Source organism: Alternaria dauci, chromosome 8 (genome assembly GCF_042100115.1).
Source record: "Alternaria dauci strain A2016 chromosome 8, whole genome shotgun sequence".
Classification (NCBI taxonomy): domain Eukaryota; kingdom Fungi; phylum Ascomycota; class Dothideomycetes; order Pleosporales; family Pleosporaceae; genus Alternaria; species Alternaria dauci.
Window position 1 is genome coordinate 1943922 of NC_091279.1, and position 24809 is coordinate 1968730.

Below are 24809 nucleotides of genomic sequence, written 5' to 3' on the forward strand. Positions count from 1 at the left end.
GCGAATATCGTATTAGGACATGAACTTTTCCCAAAGATTTTTGGATTTGAACCATGGAACCACAATAAAATTTTCAAAGGGGACATGTAATTCTGCATATGTGATAAGAGTAAAAAGCCGCGATCCACTCATCGTACCATGGTTCTTCGCAACACTTCCAGTTCGGGAGGCCAAAATTTGAAGTGTTGTGAAGAACTGTTCCGTCAAGAAATTGCGTAGCGCAGAACGGGACCAAGAGAAGAAGATGATGCTGAATGCGGACGTCGTAAAAAGTCTATCGACCAACATTCCCTTCCAAAAGACGTCTGGGCGACGTGGCAGCAGCAAGCCAGTCATCTGCGTGACGTCCCTCCAAAGCCAGTGCTCTCATGCCTGGGACTGGAGAAGCTGTCACCAGATGAACTTCTTGAGCTTCCTTCACCACCATTGTTCCAGCGACTACCACTACCGCTTCCAGCGCCCCAGCCACCAGTCTGGTTGTTCCTGTTTCCTCTGTTATCGAACTGACCAGCAGCCCATCCGGCCGCAGCACCTCCGGCAGCACCGGACCAGAAGCCAGGTCGCCAGCCCTGTGTCGCGCCGTAACCCGCTTTAGGATTGCTAGGGTTGTTCGGGTTGTTCGGGTAGTACGGTGGAGGTGGGTCGTCGTTGTCATCGTTGTAGCCTCCTCCCCATCCACCGCCGCCGCCGCCGCCCCAGCCAGGTCTGTTTCCACCTGCTAAGCCGCCATCGGGGCCTTGTGCGCGGTTTCTTAGCGCAGAGTATATCATCCATAGCACAACGCCCCCGAACAGCATCCAGAATAGTCCCCCAGCGATCTTCTCGCCCATGGTCTTCGGCCCATCACGCCGGTCTTCGTCGTCGTCGTCGTCGTGCCATCCTCCTCTTCCCTTGCCATATTTCTCTTGCCCCTTCTCTGTGAGTATGAGGCGGTACTCGACACCACAGCTGCCTTTCAGGATATACGGGTCTTCGGGGTAATCGTAGCCTTCGCAGATGACGTCGGTAGAGCCGAGCTTGAACTCTTCGGGGAGCGAGGCGGTGCAGGTCCATTGAATCGAGTTTTCGTCGTAGTCGGAACCACTGTTCTTGCAGCGCATTACGTCGGGCTCATACAGGCCGCGTGCCGAACCGCCGATGCATTTCAGCTAGAGCGTGTCAGTAGACTGCATGGAGGGGTACAGTAGGACGCGTGGAATGGATGCGTACCTGGGGTATCGGATCTACGCGTCGCGCAGAAGTCTTCTGGTCTTTGCGCAGCGTAAGACTCTGGATGTTCGCGAGCTTGACTTTGTCAGAGCGGAGGGCATCAGCGCCGCTCGCTGCCAGCAGCGCTGGACAAAGAAAGTTGAGGAGACGCATGTTGCGCAAGATGGATCGGAGGATTATTGATAGGGACAATCAAGGCACTTCAAGTAGCCCCCAAGTGGCGACAGCATGTGAAAGGACACGGTGGAGACGTCTTGTGCCTTGAGACTGAGTTCTAGAAGCTGGCAGAGCCAGTGAATGCCAATGACGCAGCGCCGAGGCACCAATAGGGTAGTCTCGCACTAACGCCGAATGCAGACTAGAGCAGCCCGCTCACATGGCATCGCGAGCATCACGCGTTGGGTAACATCGAAGCCATCCTTCCAGCAGCCATGAAACAGCGAATCACCTATGTGGTCAAGAAACCAGAGGAGTTTACTCCCGATCAACTTGAAGTCGGCAAAGACAAGCATGGCCCGTACTTTGCTCTGGACAGTGTCGATGCAGCGAAAGAACACCGTATCACTCTCGGCCTAGATGAGCTGCCTGAAGAGGTGTGTACTTTGGCATCGCCATTTCAACTTAGAAGTTCATCCCAGTCCGACTCACATCTCATAGATTAGTAAAGTCTTCCAGCAATGGCACGAAATACATCTACGCTGGACGTCCCCGAGACCTTACGCATCCACTCCGCCATTCACGTCACGTGTTTCACCAGGTCTACATGTCTTCTTCACGCCTCTACCAGATACGCCTGAAGACGCATTATGCTCAGGACTTCATCTTCTCATCTCTCCGGATCTGAAATGTTCATCAACATCTTCCAGTTCCATCAAGATGCCTATTCTCTCGGAACGGTTCTCAATGTCGACCACCTCGCAATACTACGATTACTTGGACGAGATTGACAGATTGAAAGGCCCGTTCAATCGGAAATTTTGTGGAATGAATGGAAGTCATGCGTGTCATAACGCGGTGAATAGCTTCGCTACGGCAAGCTATGTCGACGTAGACTACGACACCATCTCGAGGAGCGTAGTCCTCACAGCTGGATGGGCACAGGCAGGAGAAGACGAAAAAGGCTGGACTCAAAAGATCAGGCTGCCGAGTAAAGATGCGACGGTCGAGATTGGTGTGTTGAGTCTGGAAGGAAACGCAGATCCCGAAGACATCCAATTCGGAGGCTTCTTGACAGTGCTTGGACAAGACGAGAAACCGAGTACGTCTTTCCATCTTGCATATTACCCTCGTCACAGTGTAATAATGGGACACTAACAACACGCAGAACCCACACGGTTCCAGACACCAACTCGCCACTACCCCCTTCTCCAAGCCTCCGAGAACCCAACAGCACAGCCCAGGCTCCACCCCCTAACATACAGCACCTCTTTCAATCAACCCACGGGCCTCCATCCAACACTAACCCTCACCTTCCCTGCGCAAGACCTCACACCTCCTGACCGCTCCTGCAAACTCCACACGCACCTGACCCTCCCCTCCTACCTCTTCATCGACAAATACCAATTCTCCGACGCCCTCTTCCTCAAGAGCAAGAACCTCAAGCGCCTCCGCAGTCTATCTGGCGCTACAGATCTCGAAGCCCCCGACTGGGCCGTCCCAGCCTGGGGCTCCGCCGCGCTCTTCGAACTCGGCGTGCCCAAACCTGAAAAGATTGATTACCCCAAAGTAGATGTTGGTGCTGGAGGCGAGAACGTGTGGGAAGATTTACCGACGCACCGTGAGATAGCGGAAGGGGAATGGAATGTCAGTATACCGCTGCATTTACGATATATGCCGGCCGAGGAGGAGTCGCATACTAGATTGCCGGTCCCGTGGCCTGTAGTCTTTTGGGCTTGTCGGGCGGACAGTGGGGCTCAGCATACGTCGAATCCGTTTGATCGCGCGCATTTGGGGTACGAGGGCTTGTTCGGACCGAAGACTAGGTTCATGCATGTGGAGCCTGCGGTACGAAATCAGACGGAAGAGGGTGATGGGTTGGTGGAGTGGATCGATGTGCCGGTGCTTGATACGAGAAAGGCTGGGTGGGTCGAAGCGGGTACTGTGGGCGTGGTTCTGTTTGCGTTTGTGGGGTTGTGTTGGGTGCTGTTTGGTAAGAGTGGAAAGGTGGCCGTGAAGGAGGAGAAGAAGAAGCAGTAGATAGACACAATCATCACGAAGTGTTGGGGGAGGTTCAAAGCATTTATATCTTTTTTGGTCTTTCGCTTTCATTCAGCGGTTTCAATTGGGTATCTCTCAACCATGTGTTATGCTCCCCACATGCTCCTACATTTTCTTCGTATGCATCTCCTATCACCGTCGTGCAAACCGTGCAATGCAAGATTGTGCTAACTCCATCCCACGTCGTTGCCGCTAAAGCCTAAACTATCGTGATCGGCGCGCTGACAGGCATGCTCGACATGATGGGTAGCGGTGTGCCTGGGAAGATGGGATGAAGTGCGTATACCGGTCCTGCACTGTCCTCGCCATCAAATAACATGAGGTTCTGAATGGGCTGTTCGCGTTGTCCGAGTACGTTGATGACGTCTTGCGCTAGCTGTCCGCCCAAGAAAGCTGTAACAGGTGCCAGTTCGCTACCCAAGTTCTGCAGGAAGCTACGGAGGACTTCGGCCTTGAGAGAGTCGGCGGGGAGGAGGAGCTCCTTGTGTTTGATGTTTGCGAGAGTTGTAAAGATCTGTAGGTCCGTCGGTGTATGCGAAGGGTAGACGCCGTGGCCGTTGCGCTGGTATTCCCATAACGCGCGCACGCACGTAAGCAGCGGATGAACCTTGTTCAGTCTCCTGGCATTGTTCGCAATGTCTGCTGGGAGCGGACTGTCCTTGACCAGCATCAGCGGACTGTAGAGCTCCTGCTTGCTGACCAGCTCAACCACCTTTCCGTTCTCCTTCTTGACCTGGACGCCCTTGACGCTCCTCGTTGTGCTCTCAGCGCCAACCTGGGTGTCGCGGTTGCTCTTCTCGCGCTCAATGACGAAGTTGTGCTCAACCAGGTCGGCGAAGATGTAGCCGTACATGCCGTGAGATGCGCCTGCGTAGAAGGGTTTGCGTGCTATGCGCGCACCAGCGTTGACGGCGGAGGTGGAGAGAAAGTCCATATCGGTGCATATGATGATGTCGTAGGCTGCATAGAAGTTTGGGTCTTGCTCGTTGCGGATGTCCGTGGTGAGTGCCTTGACGGCGACACGCGGGTTGAGCTTCTGCACTTGGGGCAACGCTGCTTCGGCGCGGTTCTTGCCTACGTCGGCGTCGCTGATGAAGAATTGCGCGCCCAGGTCATCCTCGGTCACGACTTGGTGGTCGGCAAGCGTGATGGAGCCTATGCCGGCGAGGACGAGGTTCTTGGCGATTTCGTTGGCGAGGGCCTTGATGGAGACGAGCAGGATATTGGCGGTGCGGATCTTCTGTTGCGCTTGAACGCCCCAGAGGCGAATCTGGCGGTCGTAGAGGGCGATTTCATCTGGGCGCGAAGGTTAGTGTTGCTGCTATGGTTTCCAATGGCATCGCCCGTACCAGCGGAGATTTTGTCGGCTTCAGCAATGGCGGCTACTGTCTGGCCAGCTGCATCCTCGGTCGGCAATGCGCCTGGCAGCGCGCCATTGGTCGCGGGCGGAGGCATCGCGGAGGGCTCGGTGAGATTGGTCATGGTGTTGTAAGACGCGCAGCGGGTGTGCGTTGGAGGTGGGAAGGCGCGCAACGGGCGTGACTTGTCGACTGCGCGACCAGTGCAGGTTATAGAATCGACGGCCAATCCGGGGTAGGGCGCCGTCTTGCAGGAAGCCGACGAGTAAAGACGGCTAGCGGTGACGGCATTACCTCGTAGCTTTGCCCGTACCTTGTGAGGCTCTGCTCGTGGGCCCGTGCGGCTAGCCTGCCCTCGCCCCGCGTCAACTACACGGGACCCAAAGCGGTCGCCTTTGCTTGTTCCCCCCCCCCCCCATCTGCCTCGACAAATGCCATCCACGCTATCCTCGGCCCTGTCTACATAGCGCACACTGCTAGTCCCGACGCTGCCCGCAACCTGAACACGGCGCCATCTCTCGTCTCCTCAATGGGAGCGAGCTTCGTCGACGTCACCAATGCCCAGACCGCCCTCGTCCCCGTCCCCACCGCCCGCGGCATTCCCCTTCACCATCGGCGGCTTTGACTTTCCTCATGCCTCGCGCACGCCGTCGAGAAGCGCGGCGAGGAATGCGCTGCGCTCCCTAGCTGAACCGACGCCCGCCGTTTACGATGCGACGTCGTCACCCAGAGACACTGCCAGGCGCGTGCGCACTCGCACCTCCAACAGAAGAGGCCCACTCCACCGCCTGTTCGGCCCTCCACGTGACATCGATGCCGCAGATAATCTCTCGAGGCGGCCTCCCACTGCAAATCCCAACCGACCCCGTGCTACCCCCAGCGAACGCTACCTCCGCCGCTCACAGGCCCGCACACGAGAACAACGCTTGGCCGACATGGACGCTACCAACGACGTCCTGGACTCGCTGAACAGCCTACCCATCAACGATCCCTTTGCCACGACGAACACGCACACGCGGCCCCGCAGCCCCATAGTACACATCAACAGCGAGCGCAGACACAAGCGGAGGAAGCTGGAACATGACACCAGTGCAGTCAACGAGTACATGTGCTTCAAGTACGGCCACAAGGGCCAGGTCGTGCCTGGGCGTCTGCGAATGGAGATTGTGAGCTGCGACGGCGGCGAGCATCGCAGGGACAATCCACCCGGCTTGTACAGGGTCCAAAACGTGTTGAGGAACGACAAGAGTGTATACTGTAGCGAAAGCGCACAGTGCAATCTTCTCCTGAAGCATATTGGCGAGGCCCCTTTTGCTCTGGAGAAGGTTGTCATTCGAGCACCGGACCGTGGATTTACGGCTCCGTATGTGTCTCCGTTTCGTGTTTGATCACTGCTAACCTACCCCCAGTGTGCAGGAAGGTCTCGTTTTCGTATCCATGTCTGCAGACGAACTTTTGTCTGGCACCGCCGCCTACAGCCTCCGCTACGACAGCTCGCCGCCCACGTCTCCTGCCCCTAGCTCTCCGATCGAGGCCAACGAACACATCTCGCTCAGAGAAGCTCTCGAAGATCCCTCGGTGTGGCAGTATTCGCGCCAGGGCACTCAGGAAGACATGGAGGAGCGCATCGAGAGTCTCCGTCTTCGCAGTGAAAGGCTGAATGCTGAATCTGAGAATTGGATATCGTCCTTGCGTTCTGATTCTGAACGTCGGCGCATCATGCGTCAGATGGTAGAGCATGAAGACGAGGCAGACGGTGACAACTGCGATCACACAGCCGACGACACGCACAGCGGCATCACTGGCATATCCGCACCCACTCCCCCACCCTTCACCATCACCACTGCTGCTAGCGAGGACGAAGAATCAGACTCAAACGAAGAACAACCTAGTGCTGCCATCATGGCCGACCGCATTCGGAGAAACAACCGCTGGGAGGCCGACACCGACGACGACGATGAGATTGTTCCACGCCTTGGCCCACTGCGCCGCGCACCCGCTCTCGACTACAGCACATATAGCGAATGGCGAGATCGTAGAGAGCGCTATATCGAGCCCCTCCGAGCCGCTCGTGTAGCTACACCCAGCCGTATCGAACCCTCCGAACCCACCGCCGAGGCAGTCATCCCTCCGCATGCCCGGTTTTTCATCGAAAAGAACAAGAACAAAATCACAATCAAGTTCCATCCTGCAATGTAAGTTGAAATGCATGGCGTTGAGAATCACTTGGACATTAACACGTCTTGCAGTTCTGGAAGACATGTCTTGCTCAAGCTCTGGAGCCCGAAACACGACGGCAACATCGATATTGAAAGCGTCCAGTTCTACGGTTACTCGGGTCCCCGTTACTTTCCGGCCGTCCAGCCTCGATAGAGAAAAGATGTTGTTGTAGACTTCTGCTTCATGCTTAGTTAATCAAGGGTGATGATAGCACGGGTTACGAAGACCATGCCTCTATACCGAACAGATATGCCAGAGAAGCGTGATTTTAAGAAAATTCTCTGTCACTAGTGTGTGTGATGGTTCATCAGTAACGATATCCTGAATACGACGCACGAACGTATGGCCATCAATATCCAGCGTGGGTCTGGGCTGACACTTGGGTAGCGGATACAATCTATTCATCACCCATCCTTTTTCTACTGAAATTCAAACATGTTCGAGTGAAATCTATACATCGATTTACGTTGATTGTGCATTGGTTTGTCACTGCCTTTGGCTGTTGAGTTAGGAATGCGCGGGGATAAGAATAGCGCTGATCACGATATCTCCGAGAGAGCACATAGGGGAGGTCCTCATCTGCGGAAAACCTGGGCTCTACCACTCAACTCTAAACAACGTCCGACATCCGTCATTGCGGTTGTCGTATCTCCTCCACAGTAGCCACGGTACAACTGAGTCCTTCGCAACGTTGCCTTCTCCGACTTCTTCGGCGTTGTGGTCATCTCCGAGGCCAAAGTCCGAGATGACCGTTCAGCGTTTCTTCCTCACTCCCACTATGCACTCTGCTTGTTCCCAATTGCCGCATCGGAAAGAATGAACAAACCCCAAGCTCAAAGGAGACAGCGAGCTGTTCTTTCGTGCAATGATTGTCGGAGGAGGAAGTTGAGATGCGACAGGAAACTACCTTGCGACAGATGCATCAAGGGTGGTATTACAGAGGCGTGCGCTTACGAAACAGAACACCAGACCCCTCACCCAGAGGGCTTGACCGAGCGACCATCCAAAAGACGAAGAGATTTTGTATCCCATGCAGCAGCTGCCAGGGCTGAAGAAGCACCGCAGTCGTATCTTGACGTTCCGAAATTGTTCAACCCATCGGAGTTTGCCAGATCGGATATAACGGCTCAAGACCGAGTAAAGCATCTTGAACGACAAGTAGCTCTCCTGGAGCAGCAGTTACTGGTTCAGAAGAATGTTTCACTAGAAGCATTACGCTCCACTGGAAAAACGAATGATACTTCGTCCAGTACGACGTCTCCGAGAGGTTTTCTTAAGGGGCGTCATTATGGAAGCTTCTACTATGGACCTTCTTCGCCGACATCCATAATGGCTTATGTGAGTGTACCATCAAAACCGAGCTGTAGGGTTGCTGACTCGGACAGTTCCCGGAGCTTCGCGCATTCATGAAAAACGTCTACCACAACTCGACCGCTCAGCGGTTAGCTCAAGACATGATGGCTGTTGGCAAGACGACCAGCACAGACAGATCATCTTATCGAATCGTAACCGTTTCGAACTTGAGAGATCTTCTTCCAGATCGATCAACTACCGATCGGCTGATACAAAAGTACTTCAATACCTTTGAGACGACGTACAGAATCTTGCATATACCGACATTCCAGGACGCATATGAGCGATACTGGGATGACGAAAAGCCTGGTATTACAGACATGGATGCTATCGTACTCTCAATATTAGCGTGCACGATCTGCATCTCTACCAACGGAAGCCCGCACTATAGCCGCAACGGTTCTACACTTCACACTCAGGCAGTCTTGTGGATCAAAGCTTGCGAAGCTTGGCTGAGGCGGCAAAGCAGCAAGCACCGAACACTTGCCTCACTCCAAGTGAGATGCCTGCGTTTGCTGGCCCTTGCAGCAACCTCGCACAAGGTGAAAGACTATTACCACGAGGTACAAGCACACATCGGAATCATGATCTCATGTGGAATGCACAGGGACCCTGTTCACTTTGGTGACCGCTGCTCTCCGTTCGAAGGAGAAATGCGGCGAAGGCTGTGGGCAACATCTGTTAGTAGATTGTATGAGCAAGAGGATACGAGAACTATGCTGATTTGAACAACTTACTTAGGTGGAAATAGAACTACAGGCATCCATCGACAAAGGTAAAGACGTCTGGAATGAGTATCGAGCTTCCTAACATTCTCGCAGGTACACCATCAATGGTTTCCAGACTCGAATCTGATTGTGTCACACCTGGTAACTTTAATGATGCGCAATTGTCTCCCAGCTCGGAGGAACTTCCGCCATCAGAGCCAGTGGAGATATTCACTGATACATCTTTCCTCTTCATCTCCGCGAGATCGCTTAACTTACGTTTGAGCCTATGTGCTCTAACGAACAGCTTGCAATCAAGGCTCAGCTTCCAGGATACTCTGTCACATGCCAACGCTATCCAGGAATATATCCAGAACATTCCCAACTGGGTAGATCCGGAATCTCTCCAGGCGCGCACACTTCTCGACCTTCAGCTTCGACAGCTGTTAGTGATCTTGTATGCCGCGAATACTGCTGATGCAGGAGCAACACTAAACACAGAGCGTCGATACTCGAGCATTGCATTGCTGGAGGCCGCTGCTGCAACAACGGATCTGCACACGGCTCTGACGGCATCTTCAAACCTCGCACTATGTTGTACCCGCAGCGACTACTATAGAGCTGCGCTATTGGTTTGCCATGTCGCTTACTATGCGAATGAGGTCAATGGTATGTTCCTTTCTCTCTGCCTGCATATGCGGCTAACGTCAGTCTAGATATTATGGTAGCGCAGGTTGCCAAGACCACACTGGATAGTTACGTGCAACAAGCACTTCGTCTGCAAGAAGAGAAAGTCATGCTAGCAGGTCGTGGAGGCCAGCAGCATTGGGTGCTGAGTATGAATTGCCCCTAATACGACTTCTGTTTGTTATGAGACTCATAAGCAATATACAGGTGCTGCAGTGGGATTGGCCAGTTTGCAATTCGAACCATCACGATCCGATGCGACCAAGCTTCAGGCGATAGATCGTGTATCAAGCTTGTTGTACAAGATGCTTTCTCAAAAAGATACTAGTGAAGAGCCTCCGGCAAATGAGGTGAGTTTCTGACAGTCTAGGCAGCTCTATCATGCTGACGCCAGATAGGTTTTGCTCCAAGATGCACCACGCATAGCTCAACAAATCAAAGGCCACCCTGGCCACTCCGCTGAAGTACTATCAACAGATTCTTTCGCCGATGCTGGGCTGCGCATCGATGCCTTTGACTTCGGTGAGACATCAGAGTGGATGTTGGACGATTTCTGGTTCCTTAACGAGCCGTTTGTAGGGGATGTTCAGACTACCCACTTGTTCTGAGAAAAGGTACAAAACATAAAAAACCTACTGCATGCGAGCGGAATCTTGCATGTTGACGTTAGACAGGAGTAGCAGATACCATACAGAAGTTTGCCACGGTCCCATTAACGTTTGCCGTGCCGCCCGATGGTCCACATTTCATGTAGTCTAGAATCGCTCTTCTCCAGTTTTCTCTCCGCGAATCTGGCGTATTTTGGAGCCACGGCAGGCTTCTGGACGATCGTTATGATCGCCCGGCTGCTTAAGTCGATCTTCTTATAAGCGCCAAGCACCAATGGCATCGAGCAGTTGAGTCTCCACGACTATTGTGTGGCTCAGAAGAACCTTCACGCGGTTTGAAGCATATAGTGTACTTTATCTGCACAGCGAACAACACAAACACCCTGATTCCAAACTTGAGCCACTCAAAGATACCACAGCGAGTGGGAAAGATCGATCACATGATGGCATACAAAGAGTAAAAGATAAAAACAATGCTACTTTATTGTTGGAATCATGTAGCAACGGCAGCCTACGCTGCAAGAAATATATACAATGAAGATAATGGGAAGCGAATCAAGGAGTGATGAAAGGTAACCATCAAACATCATCCGCCATGAGAAGAGTAATCCGTCATCCAAATTCGAAGTAAACCCCACCATTTTAAACCGACACTTACACAACTTCCGCAACACCATCTCCACCATAGCCGATAACCATATATGTATTCATATATGTGTCCTCAACCTCCGTTGTTAAACCGACACTCAAGCAAAGTTGCTACCACCAGTCTTCCTGGTGTTCGCAGCAATGCTAACGTTCTTGACAATGATGCTCTGACCACTTTTGCTAGTAACCTTGATATCAACGACGTCCGTACCGAAACCAGTCTGCTTCTCAAAGAAGTTGTACGGTTGGCGAGTGGTAGCCTGCCATGTCGCGCCACCATTGGTGGAGACTTCGAGCTTGGAGACGGGCACGTTGGAGTTCATGACTTGCATGCTGAACCACCACCTGCTGGTTCCCTCCTTGTTCTTGAGCACAATGGGTGTGGTGATTCCACATGGTATGACGTCCCAGGAGACGTTGATGATACCCTTTTGCAGCTCGGCGAGCGCACCAAAGGCATCCGTGTAGAGGTCGAGGTGGTTGGGACCGCATCTGAGACTGAAGTTAGTATGGTGATATATATCAAGCTTGTTCGTAGAGATGACTTACCCAGGGCATTGGTCGGTAACCATCGCCTTGATCTTTTTTCCACTCGGGCCTGTTACTTGAACGCAGACACCGCAGTTACTAGCCCCTTCCCAGTTGGAATCAGAGAGCGCGGTGCCGTAAACACCAGCGGGGAGCGTGTAGCCAGTGAGAGAGCACATGCCGCCCTGGGTGTTACCGCCGTAGAAAGTGGCCTCGCCACTCTTGATCGCACGTGAGGCTAGGGGAGCGGCGGGGGATGCGTGCACCGCGGCAGCAATGGAGAGGAGAGAGAAGAAGGTGGACTTCATGATTTCTGACGGAACGTGGATACGCAGCGACGACTTGTTGAAATGAATGCGAAAGATCTTTGCAATGGATGGCAGCAGCTCAATGGCTTGCGAAGAAAGAGTGATTGAAGTGGTTGAAGCTCGACTTTGTAAGTGAAAGTATCTAGAAGCTTGATACACTTCCAAAGAGCGTCCTCACCCTACTAGATATAGCCCTCAAATAGCGCTAACATCTCGCTCTACTTTACTCACCTAACAGGAAATCAAAATGTGGAAATTTGCGCCCGGAAGGAAGCGCAATAAGCCCATCACGAGTGCTCATCACAAGTTCAACTCGGGTGTCGGGACCCCCCGGACACCGTAGAGAAGAGCCCCGTCTCGAGCCTGCGCGCATCTCGCCTCTTGCCGGCCTTAACCCAGTAATATGCGTCCACTCAGAGACTGGCGTTTAGCGCTAAAACAGATCTGAGTGTGTTTCAAAAAAGCTTGTGTAGTGCTTGGTATGATGGGTTAAAGGGATTGTGGGTGACGAGGTGCTGCGACGAAGGATGCGCTAAATGGAGACCACACATGATGGAGATGAAAAGGCGGCGATATAACGAGCAAAATTGAGAGGCGCTGTCGAAAAAATAATACGCGTTTCAAACACTGGAAGCGATGTTCTACAGCGTTACACAGTCGCACGATGGGGCGCTGAGCACAGAGCATGCAGATGCGCTACTACCTATCTCGGTAAGGAAGCCCTGTACGCGTTACAAGTAAACGGTTTGTAGCACTTCGGGTCTTTTTTTCGGCGGGCTGATACATTTGGTCCCTCACACTGGATCTAGAACCCGTCCATTACACAAAGATACCGAAGGTGGTCCGGCGATAGTCCGGCGATGGTCCGGTGGATATTGTCGATTCGGTAGATACCCACGACATTGTGAGCGACGAAGTTCTCAAGTATGATTCCAGCTTTGACCACGTCACAGTCCTGACCAAAATTTATTTGTAGACTATAAGCAAGCGTTCTTCTAAGCAAGTAGAGCGGCACGGGAAAAGCCTCTGAATAAGAGCTTATTTCTTAGTTTTCTTTCTTTACAGAGTATAGACTGCTAGTACGGGGTATAGAGATTACATGTAAGCTCTAGTAGAGGTACACAGCAAATGACAGAGAAAGATAGTAAATGATGTTGTTGATAGACAATTCACGGGTTGAGCCGAAGGCTCTTGTGGAGACAGGAGAGCAACGAGTGGAGGCAGATTCTCGCTATCTGCGAGTAACGAAAGGCTTGGAACGAGAAAGGGATAGTAAAGAAAAGGTAGTACGCATCTTAACTAGAGAGAGGACTGTATACTAAAAATTTGTAAGTAGAGACGCTAGCAAGGCACCCGAATAAGGACCGATTCAGCGTGTTTCCACTCACAATCATGTGGCCCAAGACCATAGTAGGGATCTCCATGGAGCCGCATGTGGTCGACGGAACGCTTGTGATCCTGGGGCTCACCCGCTGTCATGTAGCCCGTTCGCCGGGCATGACAACCTGTACGCCGACGTGTCCAAATGCATCTTTTGCGCCGTAATAAGGCTCCAATCGGGACGCCAACTACAAGAAATCGATAGTGTCTACGACTAGCTTTTTCTTGGCAAGCATTCCTTCGCGAAGACACGAAGTGTTATCGGGGACAGTTCTGCAGCCTTGGACCCTTCAGTAAGTGATGTAGCTCAGTTTCTTCAACACCGACCTGGATCGTACGCTGCAACCCCTGTTTTCATCTCTCGTCTGGTCGGCGGAAAAACGTCGGGTAAATGACCTGCGTTCGAGCGCACATTGGTCCTTCGTGAGCGCTTGCTGTAATAGTGACCGCCAAGTACATCCAATCTCGTTCTATTATTGTTGTCGTCGTTGGGAAATTCATTCCACAACAACGCAAAAGTTGTTCATTCCTGGCCCGTCTCTGATCTTCTTCTTCTCGACCCTCTTGACTTGTAGCTCACCTGTTAAAGTGAACAGGTAGTAACACAACTTGGAAGTGTTCTTGCTCAACTTCATCGTAAAGCCCAAGTCGCCCATGATCCGCAAGAACAACTGTTCATCAAGGTATCGCGAGTTGTCGACACATGGTAATGGCAGGACAAAGAACAATGCTGGCAAGAATGATTCTGAGGCCTGTGCCGGCACACTGCTCTTTCGCAAGAACTCTGTGATGCGTTTCAACATCTCCCCTCGACCAACAGCATCCGGTACGTAGTTGAGCACCAACGACAGAGAAATGATATCGAAGCGCTCGTCGTTGCACGTAGGAAGTGGTCGCTCCATGAAATCCTGTTTTTCGATACCTGGACCCTGGCTGTTCAAATCGATTCTGGTCATGTCGATGGCGCTTGAGTACTTGGAGATCTCATTTTTGGTCGACAAAGCTCCAACCTCGAGACATCTGAGTTTGGCGTTGCCAGTACTGCGCCGATCTCGTGCTTTCGGGTCCAAGACCTTGGATTGTTGCAGCCATTCCACCAACAACTTGCTGGAGTCGCCTCCCCTATCTTTCGCCTGGCCTTGCTTGCTTGCAGCCTGATAGGTCTTTATTCCCCCATTCCTCTCGATAGCGCGTGCAAGCTCTTCTGCTGACTTCAAATCTCCTCTTTTCAAAGCTGCCGCATGCTCCTTCTGCAGTCGGTGATGGGTGCGGATAATGGTCCTGGAGCGCTCAGAGGTCATGCGCTCTTTCGGTTTGCTGATGGGTGGTCGGCCATGCGACAGAGTCTTTTGGCGCTTTTTGACGGCCATGCCTCTTGTGTTGTCGCAGTCACATGGCCAAGGTAAAGTGATGGTTGAGAGACGCCGAGCGTTCAGATGCAAGGATTTGGCGCTAGTGCACTAGCGTGCTTTCTTCCCACAGACGACTTTCGCCTGGAGCAAAAACCACGACTTTTCGACTGCGACTCTCGACACTAACACCAGGACCAACCAAACCGCCAAAATGGGACCCAAGGCCGCATCCAAGAGTATGTCTTCGCAAGCAGCACAATCGCGAAATCGAGAAAGAGCGTACCTGTCGTGAAGTGGCACCGGACCGTGGCAGCAGCCTGTCGGAAGGGGAACTTTGCGAATGCGCCTCGATCAGCTACCCTCATTTTGCGCTCATGGCTAACATCAACCGCAGCCCCTACCAAGACTGGCAAGCAGGCCAATGCTGCTGCTAAGGCCGCTCTCCGTGGCGTAAGCCTCCCTTGATCCTCTTGAGTCGTGTCAGAAACATACCTCTGACGGGCTGTACTTCTCGTGTGATGGGCACAATTAACGAGATGACAGTCGTATGCGAACAAGAAGCGCGCGATCAGGAAGAACACCAGCTTCCACCGGTATGCCCGATTCCACTACAGCAAAATTTTGCCTGCTAACACATGCGCAGCCCCAAGACCCTCGAGCTGTCCCGCGCCGGCAAGTACCCTCGCAAGTCGGTCCCCCATGCCCCCCGCATGGACGCTGAGAAGGTTCTCATCCACCCTCTCAACACCGAGTCCGCCATGAAGAAGATTGAGGAGAACAACACCCTCGTCTTCATCTGCAACGTCAAGGCCAACAAGCGCCAAATCGCCGCCGCCCTCAAGAAGCAGTACGACGTCAGCTGCGTCAAGATCAACACCCTGATCCGCCCTGACGGCTCCAAGAAGGCTTTCTGCCGCCTCACTGCCGATGTCGACGCTCTCGACATTGCGGCTACCAAGCTCGCCATTGTTTAAAGAGGTGGTCTCTGTAAAAAGGGAAGGCAAAGTTATGATGGGGTCTGGTTATACCCGGCAATTGAAAAGCGATGTGATATGCATGGCGGGCGTTCATGGGATAAACGTAGTCACGGTGACTCGAATGAATCAGATTTCCACATGACGCCAAGTTGGACTTGGTCCTTAATTATACTGCTACTCATGGCCCGTGATGAACTGTGAGCTTGTGTGTGCATTGTGTGTTGATTTGAAATGCAAGATTTACCAACGGTTGAATCATGAACTTCGTCGAGCCCATGCTTTGTTTAAAGTGGGTATTCGTTATGCATCTCATACATTCCTTTGCAATGCTATGCAACCGATATCTCCCGCCATACAGTGTTGTACAGATCATAAGTCGCCTCGTTATCATACACCCTTTCTCGTCGTCTTTGGTTCCCAGCGATCATTGCATGTCTCTCTTCCCATCGATGCATCTTCCATGCCATCCTCTATCTTTCTCTATCCCCTCAATCTCTCCAACTCCCTCAGCACAACCATGTTCGCATCCAAGAACCGATCCACACACTGCCTCATGCACGGCTCCTCATATTTGTCCAATTTGCCGTTCTTGACAGTCCCCGCGGGGATGCATTTGCGGAAACACGTGTCGGTCAGGGAGTGTATTGCTATATTGAGAAAGCGACAGATTAGCTGACTGTGACGTGTGTCGCGCGCGCGCACTGGATTTGAGGAAGAGGGTGTAGAAGAGAGAAGGCAACGGGGGGGTTATGAGACATGACAGAGGGCAAGGGTGACGTCGGGGTGAGATGCTGTAAAGAGAAACAGAATACGGAACATACATGATTGGATCCTGGCCTTTTGTCCCTCGTTCATGGCAAATTGCTGGAGTTCCTGCTTGTCGCGATCGGACAGCTTGCTCAGGTCTGCATTGGCGATGCCGCCGCCTAGAGAATCCATTATGTGTTTGTGGAGGATTTGGTCGTGGGGTTCTTTTGGCGTGTGTCGTAAGGGTGTGTAGTGTGTAGAGGAAGACGTTGTGACGGTTTGCGCTGTGGCTGGAGTTTTTCCTGGATTGACGTACTCGAAGCTTTGCGCATCGGAGGTTCTGAGGCGGAGGGACCGATGGGTGGTTAGTCAGCTTTGCTATTGGGGCAAGGTCGATCTTTAGCACTTTGTGTTTACTCAATACATTTTGTATTTCTTGAAAATTGTTGAAAATTTTCTAAGAACAGCAATTCATTTGATTGACTGCGCGGGAGCAGACATAAAGTCAACGTAAGATGTATAGCGGAAGCTCAGTTTCTCAACTTTGGTATTCACACCCTCATAACATGCTCTCGAACAACATGTTTGCCGTCCTCACTTCTTCGTACTACTCTTGGCCCATCATCCAAACCCGTTATCCTTGTATTGTCCACTCTCAGTACCCCGGGTGGTGGGAGATCCTCAACGTAGAACAAGAAGTAAGGCCAACTACCCTCCTTTTCCGACTTGAACACTCTGGCCTTTGAGATCCATTTGCTTCCACCCAACTGCCGCTTGTGCTGCATGAGAAAGTATCCCGCCCATCGCCCAACAGGACTTCCCAACAAGGCTTTCCCCGCGTCCGTGTCCATACGAAACTCATGTCCCGGCCAACCTTCCACGTCCTCTTTTGGCGGTGTCAGCGTACCCAACGCACGAGTAATGTGTTGGTTCGTCTCTTTGTTGATTATCATCGTAACAAACAGATACTTGATATTCTGTAAGCTCTCCACATCACTATGCACGCGATTCCAAAACGCCCACGCGATATCCGAGACGCTGCATATAGCAGGGAGTTCATCTGTAAGAGCAGCGCGTTTCCAGAGGCGACGGGCAGCTTTAGTGGCAGAAGAGAGATTGATAGCGTACACGGCGCCCGCTTCTGCGTTGACGCCAATTGTGTGCTCGGCGCCGGTGACACGGTATTCCTTGCCACAGACGTCGTATCGTTGATCGCTTTTTAAGGGGCATCTTGCCATCGTCGTCCTTCTTCACAGTCGGGCTGTCGTAATGCTCGATTAGAAAACATTGGTTTGGGCCACCCTGGCTCTTGGGCTTGGTTGCGATGCCAAGATCGTTGAAGGCTTTCTTCAGCATGTGTCCGTTCGAGCTGTCGAAATTGCATTCGGGATCTGCTTGTTTGGCGAGGGCGTCTGTGGCATCGTTGTAGCCCCACTCACGTAGCTTGTCTATGAGGTCGCCATCGAACGGGCTCTCTGCGCTGACGCCTAAGTTGTAGAGAGCTGCGGCTTGTGCGTCGGTGGCTTTCATGCCTTGAAGAAGCTTCGCACCTCGGGCGACGGACAGTGTCCATGGGTCGTCATCGGCCGTCTTGATTGTGTCATTGAAATGGTTGTCGTCGGCGAGAGTGAGTTCAGCACTAGTGTTAAAGCTGGAAAGGGCGTTCGCGACGGCACAGGTTAAGGTGGAAGTTGCGAGCAACAGTGGAAATCTCATTAAAGGCGACATGCAGTGAGTGTATGGTCTGAATCAATCAGTTCAACCGTGGGTAGAATCATGGTCGGTGGCCTAGAAGAATCAGTATGACCAAGATCACAAGCAAAGGCCGAAGGAGCTGCAGGTGAAAGAGGGAAAGCAGGCAACATCGAGCCTAGATCCGGGCCACCTTCACAAGACTCTAAAGAACTCGGACTCACTGAACGATGTACATTGTAGTGTGAGTAGCTGATGCTGAAACAGCCTGCCAAATGCAAACAAGAACGCCATACTTATTAAGCCCGGGATGTTAAACCCTTTACAGATCGAATACATACTACCAGACAACTTTTTTTCATCCAACATTGTCGTAATCTCCACGTCTTCGTTTCTAAGCCCCAATCATTTCTTTGGGAAGGCAAGCAAAAACAGTACTGACAATGGCCATGATAGTGCTGACAACAATCAACACCCAGTTCATGGTCTTCTCTCCACTAGATATCTCTTTTCCAAACAATTTCAGGTGGAATGCCAATGGGAGTATGATGCAAATGCTGAAGCAGGCGACACTGCCGAGAAGGGTCATGATGCGGTCGAACGAAGGGAACACGATGGCGATGATAACGAACATAAGGATAGTGAAAATGCGTAGGAAAATCTTCAGCGCTCCTCGTGTGAGGCCACTCATGCCATCAATAGACGAGGACATGGCGAGAGAGCGCGTATCCAGACCGAAGAGAACCTCGAGTGTGCTGACAATGGGCCGTGCGTTGAGTGGGATCTTAGTCAACGGAATGATGGCAATACAGATGGCGATGAAGACCGATACACCTGGTGGAAATCCGGGGGTAAGAAAAATGTTGCTGGTTACTTCCTCCCGAACGTCGTCTCCAAACATGAGGATACCCGCACAGGCCATTCCAACATCGATGAGGTAGGTGAAGATGTAAGTCACGTTGACCGCCTTCCTGTACTTGTATGGGTGGCGCATGTCACGGTAGATGTTTGGGAAGACAGAGTGGCCACCCCAGGGAGACATGAGCAGGCCGATAGAGAGCGGAACGGTAAGCCAGTTGTCCGGGAACAGGTACTGCGTCATGGGTTGACGGATTGAGCCGGGAGCGTCGGGCTTCGCAAGGCCATCGATCCAGATAGCAAGCGTGACTATTCAGTGTTAGCTGATGTGGATGTATGCGCGCAGTTGTTGACTCACTTCCAAAGCAAGACATGACACCCAGGATAGATGTGAAAGACAAGAAGCGCAGGGGCAGGAAGCTCAGTGGTATCAAGATCAATCCACAGACGATTTTCCACTGGAACACGTCCCAGCCTGGAATGAGCGCGTCCATGCTGTCAGCGAAGAGCACGACTAACGCAACACAAGCTGCTAGTAGCTCTAGGGAGAAAAGAATACTAGTGGCCACTCGTGCTTTAGTTCCAAAGGAGACATATGCAAGGTCAGCGAAGGTGATGAGAGAACCATCGACATCGAGACATTTGGCAAGCAGCTTTGCAGTATAGCCGGTGACTATGGCCGACCACGCGAGGAAAATCATGCCTATCAGCCATCCAGAGTACTTGAGCGCAAGTGGCAAGGTGAGCAGTCCCACGCCGACCAAGACGTTGACCGAGTTGAAGATGGTCTGTGGCAGGGTAGACTGGCCAACGACTACGTTGATGATATGACCGTCTTCCTCGACTTGCTTGACGAGGAGCGGCTCTCGTTCTTGTTCTGGCTCAGCGACGCCCTTCATTTGCTGCTCTGTGAAGAGTCGGCCAGCATGGCGCATGGACGACTCGTTGACGCGCGAAGTCAGGCTGCCGTATCCAGTGCCGTAGCTGGCTCCAAAAGGCGAGGATAGCGACGGCTCGATCTGGAATATGCTTGACCCTCTTCCTCTCAGACGCTGCTCGACGGTGTTGGGCAGCAGCTGTGTCCGCTCCGTCGCGCCATTTTCCTCGTCGGTTATGGCATTGTCGGATGCGCGTCGTCCGCCTTCCTGCAGCGCCTGTCGCAGGGCCGAGCGTTGGTCCGGTACTGGTGTGGGAAGCCCGCTGCGTGAGAAGTCGGACTCTTCGGTGTCGTCGCCGTCTTCGTCTTCGAGACGGAACGAGGGTCGCACGGGGGTGATTTCGAAGAAGCCTGCTGCACGCTGCCACGACCGCGCAAAGTTGTTGATGCTGTTGACGCCTCCAACCTCGCCCAAAGCGCTGATTTGCTGACCTACTGAAGACCTGAAGTTTTTTTTTGTTTAGTTATCTATCGCATCTCACGAAACGCGTGATAAGCTCACCTGCGCCTGCGCAGTTCGCCAACCGTGCCAGTCCATCTCCCTGTGCCGGTATTGCTCTCCCCGCTTGGTCGTCTCGAGAGCTCGTCCCATTGAATGTGGCTTTCTGTGTCTGAATCCATCGATGGGCGGTTGCCCGACTCGTAGGCATCCCAGGCGGATGGCTGCTGCCCTCTGTTATCCATGGTGAGTAGCGACAGTCACGGCAGACAGAGAAGGCGCGACCAAGAGGTAAAGGTGCAAGTGCATGTGCGTGTGCAGCAGGACAGGCGATGCAGAGTATAAAATGCCTTGATTCAAGCCCTGCAGGGAGGCGGGAGCTACTTGAGTCGATAGCTGGCTATCGTCGGGTTGAGATTGCGCCTTGTGGATTGCGGGTGATAGCCGCTATCCATGACCGTCGCGATTATATAAAGAAGCGCCGAGCATGGCACGTCTCGCCATCGAAAGACGCAGAAGCGCAACATGGCCCTCACGAGGATGCCATGCCTGGTGCGGCCCCGCAGGTCTGCCGTCATAGCTGCCCATAGCCGGAGCTACCCAAGGCACGAGTCTGATAACGGGCCATTGCAGCTGCTGTTCATGCCCGTTGCCCGCTGACTGGCCCTGCAAGCGAGCCTGTGTCAGCCTCCTGTTCGCGCGCCCATGGGCCATTCATTGTGCTGCCTTGCTGTGTGAGCACAGTCACCGACAAATTAATCCACATAAGCCCGGTTGGCACATCTTTCTTCACTCGACACACATCTATACACAGCGGAGGCGCGCATATCGCTAGACGCCGCCGCATAGCACGCTCTCCACCCTCCTCCCGCCGCCAGTCGGCAGCTACGTCGCTTGTTCTTGCCCCTCCGCTGAACAAGAAAATCTCTCGACCCCACCAACACCAATCCACCAACTCTCGACATCACCGCCGCGACCATGGCGCCCGGCCAGAACGAGCAGCCCAATGAGGCTGAAAAGAACATTGAGATCTGGAAGGTCAAGAAGCTCATCAAGCGTCTTGAAGCCGCTCGCGGAAATGGCACATCCATGATTTCCCTCATCATCCGTACGTGACGCCTGCATGCCAAAAGAGACGCGACCGGACTGACCATGTGTAGCGCCCAAGGATCAGGTCTCTCGCGCTGCAAAGATGTTGGCTGAAGAATTCGTGCGTTTTTTCCACTTTGTGTGCCATATGGCCGAAACTAATTTTCCCAGGGTACTGCCTCCAACATCAAGTCGCGCGTCAACCGTCTCTCCGTCCTGTCGGCCATTACCTCGACCCAGCAGCGTCTCAAGCTCTATTCCAAGGTCCCACCCAATGGCTTGGTTGTCTACTGTGGTGAAATCATCACCGCCGAAGGCAAGGAGCGCAAGATCAACATCGACTTTGAGCCCTTCAAGCCCATCAACACGTCCCTGTACCTTTGCGACAACAAATTTCACACAGAGGCACTGAGCGAGCTGCTTGAGTCGGACCAGAAGTTCGGTTTCATCATCATGGACGGAAACGGTGCCCTCTTCGGCACTCTGTCAGGAAACACCCGTGAAATTGTCCACAAGTGAGTGCGACCAATACACCTCGGCATGCAGGAAACTAACACGCCAAGGTTCTCGGTCGATCTTCCCAAGAAGCACGGCCGTGGTGGTCAGTCCGCTCTGCGTTTCGCTCGTCTCCGTGAAGAAAAGCGCCACAACTACGTCCGCAAGGTCGCGGAACTGGCGGTACAAAACTTCATCACCGCCGACAAGGTCAACGTCGCTGGCATCATTCTCGCTGGTTCCGCCGACTTCAAGAACGATCTCAACCAGTCCGATCTTTTCGACAACCGTCTCCAGTCCAAGGTCATCAAGGTCGTCGACGTCTCCTACGGAGGCGAGAACGGTTTCAACCAGGCTATAGAATTGGCTGGTGAGACGCTCAGCAATGTCAAGTTCATCCAGGAGAAGAAGCTCATCAACGAGTACTTTGACCACATCTCCAAGGACTCTGGCAAGGTCTGCTACGGTATCGATGACACCCTAAAGGCTCTGGAGGCTGGTGCTGCTGAGACTTTGATCGTCTTCGAGAACTTGGAGATCACTCGCTGGGTTCTCAAGAGTTCCGAGGGCTCGGAGATCATCCTCCACACTACCAAGGCGCAAGAAGAAGACCGAAGCATCTTCATGGACAAGGAAACTGGTCAGGAGATGGAAGTCATCGACCAGGGCTCCATGCTGGAGTGGCTCGCCGAGAAGTACCGCGACTTTGGTGCCAACCTTGAATTCGTTTCCGACCGTTCTTCCGAGGGTAACCAGTTCGTCAAGGGCTTTGGTGGTATCGGCGCCATCCTCCGCTACGCTCTCAACTTCGAGCAACTCGCCGACTTCGACGACGATGAAGATGAATTCTACGATGATTGACGGTTGTGCGCCCTCGCTGACAGCGAGGTAGCGTCCCCACTCGTTTCGAGTGACGGAACGTCCGCTACCCGCGCGATAAGTCAAAATGACGTGTCCAAGATCAAGGCCGGAGTAGTCGAAGCAACGACGCTTCGCCTTTCCAGATTGTAAGATGGGAGTGCCTACGGAGGGTTTGCAATGTATGTAAGATGTTTGCAGCAACAACAACTTTGACTAATTCTCCCAAGGTCGACCAACACCATTCTTACCACGACCCACTCTCGCTTGCACGGAGAGGCAGCAGCCTCATACAGGCTTGACCTCTCCAGACCTCGGTCCGAGAAGCTCTATCTTAGCTATAACAGGGACTAGAAAGCATAGGGATCCTAAAGGATGGCTGTCGTCAATTGTTGATCGTGAGCCTCTTCAAAAGTAGTCCTTGACAGAAGAAGGATAGGCAGATTGTTCGCTCAGAAATGCGTCAGCTCGTCGCTCGCTCAACTCCAGCTGAATGAAAATTGTTTTATGGACTGCTTGAATTCTACCAAGACACGTTTGATACCTTGTACTGTGCACACGATTCGCAGTGCGTAGAATTCCCTAGGCTTTGATACTTACAGTAGGGCGTGACACGCCCCATGGAGTACAAGTCAGGCTTTGCTTTTGCTAGTATAGCGCCGATACCGGGTTCCGACGTCATTCCGAGATTTAATGAACTATCCGCCCAATTATTTCGTGTATTTAGTTACCTTTAACATTCCAAAAGCCACAAGCAGACATGGTAGAAGAACAAAAGCCAACCGTGGCCTTTCTAGGTCCAGAGGGTAGCTATACGCATCAGGTGAGTTTCTTTTCCAACTTTTAAAGTCATGATTGAGGTTTTCCATTGCTATTCTGCACTCCCATGCAGGCATGACTCGCCGCATCTTCACCACTACACCATGATGCACTGCCTATTTTTAATTCTTCCAGTCCAAACATGATATCAGATTACTTCTTTCTCCCGTACAAGGAAACGAATCTCTGCATACCCAACCACGCACCCCACATATATCTAACAGTCCCCACAGGCAGCCCTAGACGCCTTCCCCCCATCCACCAACCAAGTTTCCCTCACACCCGAAATCACAATCGAAGACGTCTTCTCCGCAGTCCAATCCGGCACCGCACATCGGGGCGTCGTGCCCTTTGAAAACAGCAGCAACGGCAGCGTAGTCTTCACCCTCGACCTCTTCGCCGACCTAACCAACAAATACCCCGATATCCTCGTGTGCGGCGAAGCCTATGTACACGTCAAACACTGTTTGCTGGGCTACTACTACTCCTCATCGAATCCTGCTACCGACGAGGACGGCAAAGAAGCGCCGGATTACTCTAGCATCAAGAAACTTTATTCACATCCCCAGGCCTGGGGCCAGTGTACGAAGTTCCTTACGCGGCACCTCAAGACGGCTGAGCGGCATGATGTGAGTTCTACGAGTAAGGCAGCGGAGATTGCGAGTAAAGACAAGAGTGGAGAGTCTGCTGCGCTATCTAGTTTCATCGCTGCGGAGCTATTTGGCCTGGATGTGTTGGCGAAAGAGATCAATGATGTAAAGGGGAACAGTACAAGGTTCTTTGTTATTCGCAAAAGGGATGACAAGACGCCATCAACAGGTTCGACTGAAGAGAGCAGCCTGGACGGAGATAACTGGAAATCGCTCGTCACGTTTACGGTTGAGCACTCCAACCTCGGTGCGCTGGCGAATTGTCTTACGGTTTTCTCGTCTCATGGAATCAATCTGACGAGCATAAATACACGCCCGAGTGGCGTAAGAAACTGGAATTATGTCTTCTTTGTGGAGTTCAAAGGGAGGAAGACGGAGGATGGAGAAGGGGAGGTCGATGCAGCATTGAGAGAATTGGATAAAGTCTGTAGGGGGTGGAGATGGTTGGGGAGCTGGGAGAACAGGTTGATTGAGGAGCAAGGGTAAACGAGGTATCTCATTAAGATGAGCATAGCGCACATCACGTTTGCACATTTGCAGATCTCAGAATCGGGTGAAATATCTCACTTTCATATTCACCGCTTGTGAATCAACATCCTAGTCCACCAGAATCATAGCCCAGTGTAAATCTAGTAGTCCCCCATTTTGCAAGTATCCCAGTGGTATACACTTT

The 24809-nt window shown here is 52.4% G+C and overlaps 13 protein-coding genes across 13 annotated transcripts; 7 read left to right on the forward strand and 6 right to left on the reverse strand.

The window, feature by feature from the left end:
- Window positions 1–78: 78 nt before the first annotated feature.
- Window positions 79–1461, reverse strand: ACET3X_008592 (uncharacterized protein). Its single transcript, XM_069454782.1, has 2 exons — window positions 1210–1461; window positions 79–1148 (listed from the first exon to the last, which is right to left on the reverse strand). Exons 1-2 carry the CDS (start codon window positions 1360–1362, stop codon window positions 333–335), a joined length of 969 nt encoding a protein of 322 aa, XP_069304194.1. The 5' UTR covers window positions 1363–1461; the 3' UTR covers window positions 79–332.
- A 179-nt stretch (window positions 1462–1640) lies between these two features.
- Window positions 1641–3146, forward strand: ACET3X_008593 (uncharacterized protein; the record flags this gene model as incomplete). The annotated part of the gene is made up of 4 exons (XM_069454784.1): window positions 1641–1802; window positions 1867–2467; window positions 2534–3012; window positions 3069–3146. The coding sequence occupies 4 exons, from the start codon at window positions 1641–1643 to the stop codon at window positions 3144–3146; spliced, it is 1320 nt and encodes a 439-aa protein (XP_069304195.1).
- Window positions 3147–3625: 479 nt separating this feature from the next.
- On the reverse strand, window positions 3626–4908 carry ACET3X_008594 (uncharacterized protein; the record flags this gene model as incomplete). Its single annotated transcript, XM_069454785.1, has 2 exons — window positions 3626–4722; window positions 4776–4908. 2 exons carry the CDS (start codon window positions 4906–4908, stop codon window positions 3626–3628), a joined length of 1230 nt encoding a protein of 409 aa, XP_069304196.1.
- Window positions 4909–5719: 811 nt separating this feature from the next.
- On the forward strand, window positions 5720–7157 carry ACET3X_008595 (uncharacterized protein; the record flags this gene model as incomplete). Its single annotated transcript, XM_069454786.1, has 3 exons — window positions 5720–6147; window positions 6194–6979; window positions 7034–7157. 3 exons carry the CDS (start codon window positions 5720–5722, stop codon window positions 7155–7157), a joined length of 1338 nt encoding a protein of 445 aa, XP_069304197.1.
- A 1176-nt stretch (window positions 7158–8333) lies between these two features.
- Window positions 8334–10359, forward strand: ACET3X_008596 (uncharacterized protein; the record flags this gene model as incomplete). Its single annotated transcript, XM_069454787.1, has 7 exons — window positions 8334–8342; window positions 8390–9037; window positions 9099–9132; window positions 9179–9733; window positions 9781–9900; window positions 9959–10101; window positions 10150–10359. 7 exons carry the CDS (start codon window positions 8334–8336, stop codon window positions 10357–10359), a joined length of 1719 nt encoding a protein of 572 aa, XP_069304198.1.
- Window positions 10360–11105: 746 nt separating this feature from the next.
- ACET3X_008597 (uncharacterized protein) lies at window positions 11106–11843 on the reverse strand (the record flags this gene model as incomplete). Its single annotated transcript, XM_069454788.1, has 2 exons — window positions 11106–11499; window positions 11557–11843. The coding sequence occupies 2 exons, from the start codon at window positions 11841–11843 to the stop codon at window positions 11106–11108; spliced, it is 681 nt and encodes a 226-aa protein (XP_069304199.1).
- A 1877-nt stretch (window positions 11844–13720) lies between these two features.
- Window positions 13721–14524, reverse strand: ACET3X_008598 (uncharacterized protein; the record flags this gene model as incomplete). Its single annotated transcript, XM_069454789.1, has 1 exon — window positions 13721–14524. The coding sequence occupies one exon, from the start codon at window positions 14522–14524 to the stop codon at window positions 13721–13723; it is 804 nt and encodes a 267-aa protein (XP_069304200.1).
- Window positions 14525–14786: 262 nt separating this feature from the next.
- ACET3X_008599 (60S ribosomal protein uL23) lies at window positions 14787–15549 on the forward strand (the record flags this gene model as incomplete). The annotated part of the gene is made up of 4 exons (XM_069454790.1): window positions 14787–14811; window positions 14970–15025; window positions 15119–15168; window positions 15219–15549. The coding sequence occupies 4 exons, from the start codon at window positions 14787–14789 to the stop codon at window positions 15547–15549; spliced, it is 462 nt and encodes a 153-aa protein (XP_069304201.1).
- A 302-nt stretch (window positions 15550–15851) lies between these two features.
- Window positions 15852–16620, reverse strand: ACET3X_008600 (uncharacterized protein). The gene is made up of 2 exons (XM_069454791.1): window positions 16374–16620; window positions 15852–16199 (listed from the first exon to the last, which is right to left on the reverse strand). Exons 1-2 carry the CDS (start codon window positions 16489–16491, stop codon window positions 16033–16035), a joined length of 285 nt encoding a protein of 94 aa, XP_069304202.1. The 5' UTR covers window positions 16492–16620; the 3' UTR covers window positions 15852–16032.
- A 1765-nt stretch (window positions 16621–18385) lies between these two features.
- Window positions 18386–20470, reverse strand: ACET3X_008601 (uncharacterized protein; the record flags this gene model as incomplete). The annotated part of the gene is made up of 3 exons (XM_069454792.1): window positions 18386–19158; window positions 19208–20229; window positions 20289–20470. 3 exons carry the CDS (start codon window positions 20468–20470, stop codon window positions 18386–18388), a joined length of 1977 nt encoding a protein of 658 aa, XP_069304203.1.
- Window positions 20471–21203: 733 nt separating this feature from the next.
- ACET3X_008602 (uncharacterized protein) lies at window positions 21204–22670 on the forward strand (the record flags this gene model as incomplete). The annotated part of the gene is made up of 4 exons (XM_069454793.1): window positions 21204–21333; window positions 21386–21435; window positions 21486–21829; window positions 21878–22670. 4 exons carry the CDS (start codon window positions 21204–21206, stop codon window positions 22668–22670), a joined length of 1317 nt encoding a protein of 438 aa, XP_069304204.1.
- Window positions 22671–22821: 151 nt separating this feature from the next.
- On the forward strand, window positions 22822–23085 carry ACET3X_008603 (uncharacterized protein; the record flags this gene model as incomplete). The annotated part of the gene is made up of 2 exons (XM_069454795.1): window positions 22822–22849; window positions 22898–23085. 2 exons carry the CDS (start codon window positions 22822–22824, stop codon window positions 23083–23085), a joined length of 216 nt encoding a protein of 71 aa, XP_069304205.1.
- Window positions 23086–23427: 342 nt separating this feature from the next.
- Window positions 23428–24622, forward strand: ACET3X_008604 (uncharacterized protein; the record flags this gene model as incomplete). Its single annotated transcript, XM_069454796.1, has 2 exons — window positions 23428–23490; window positions 23720–24622. The coding sequence occupies 2 exons, from the start codon at window positions 23428–23430 to the stop codon at window positions 24620–24622; spliced, it is 966 nt and encodes a 321-aa protein (XP_069304206.1).
- Between the last annotated feature and the right edge of the window lie 187 nt (window positions 24623–24809).

Bases quoted from the DNA above. Each gene is read 5' to 3' on its own strand.
- ACET3X_008600 (XM_069454791.1), bottom strand. From the start codon at position 16,491: ATGGATTCTCTAGGCGGCGGCATCGCCAATGCAGACCTGAGCAAGCTG. The intron at 16,200-16,373 runs GTATGTTCCGTA...TTCTCAATATAG, and splicing joins AAAGGCCAGGATCCAATCAT to CAATACACTCCCTGACCGAC.
- ACET3X_008592 (XM_069454782.1), bottom strand. From the start codon at position 1,362: ATGCGTCTCCTCAACTTTCTTTGTCCAGCGCTGCTGGCAGCGAGCGGC. The intron at 1,149-1,209 runs GTACGCATCCAT...GACACGCTCTAG, and splicing joins GCGTAGATCCGATACCCCAG to CTGAAATGCATCGGCGGTTC.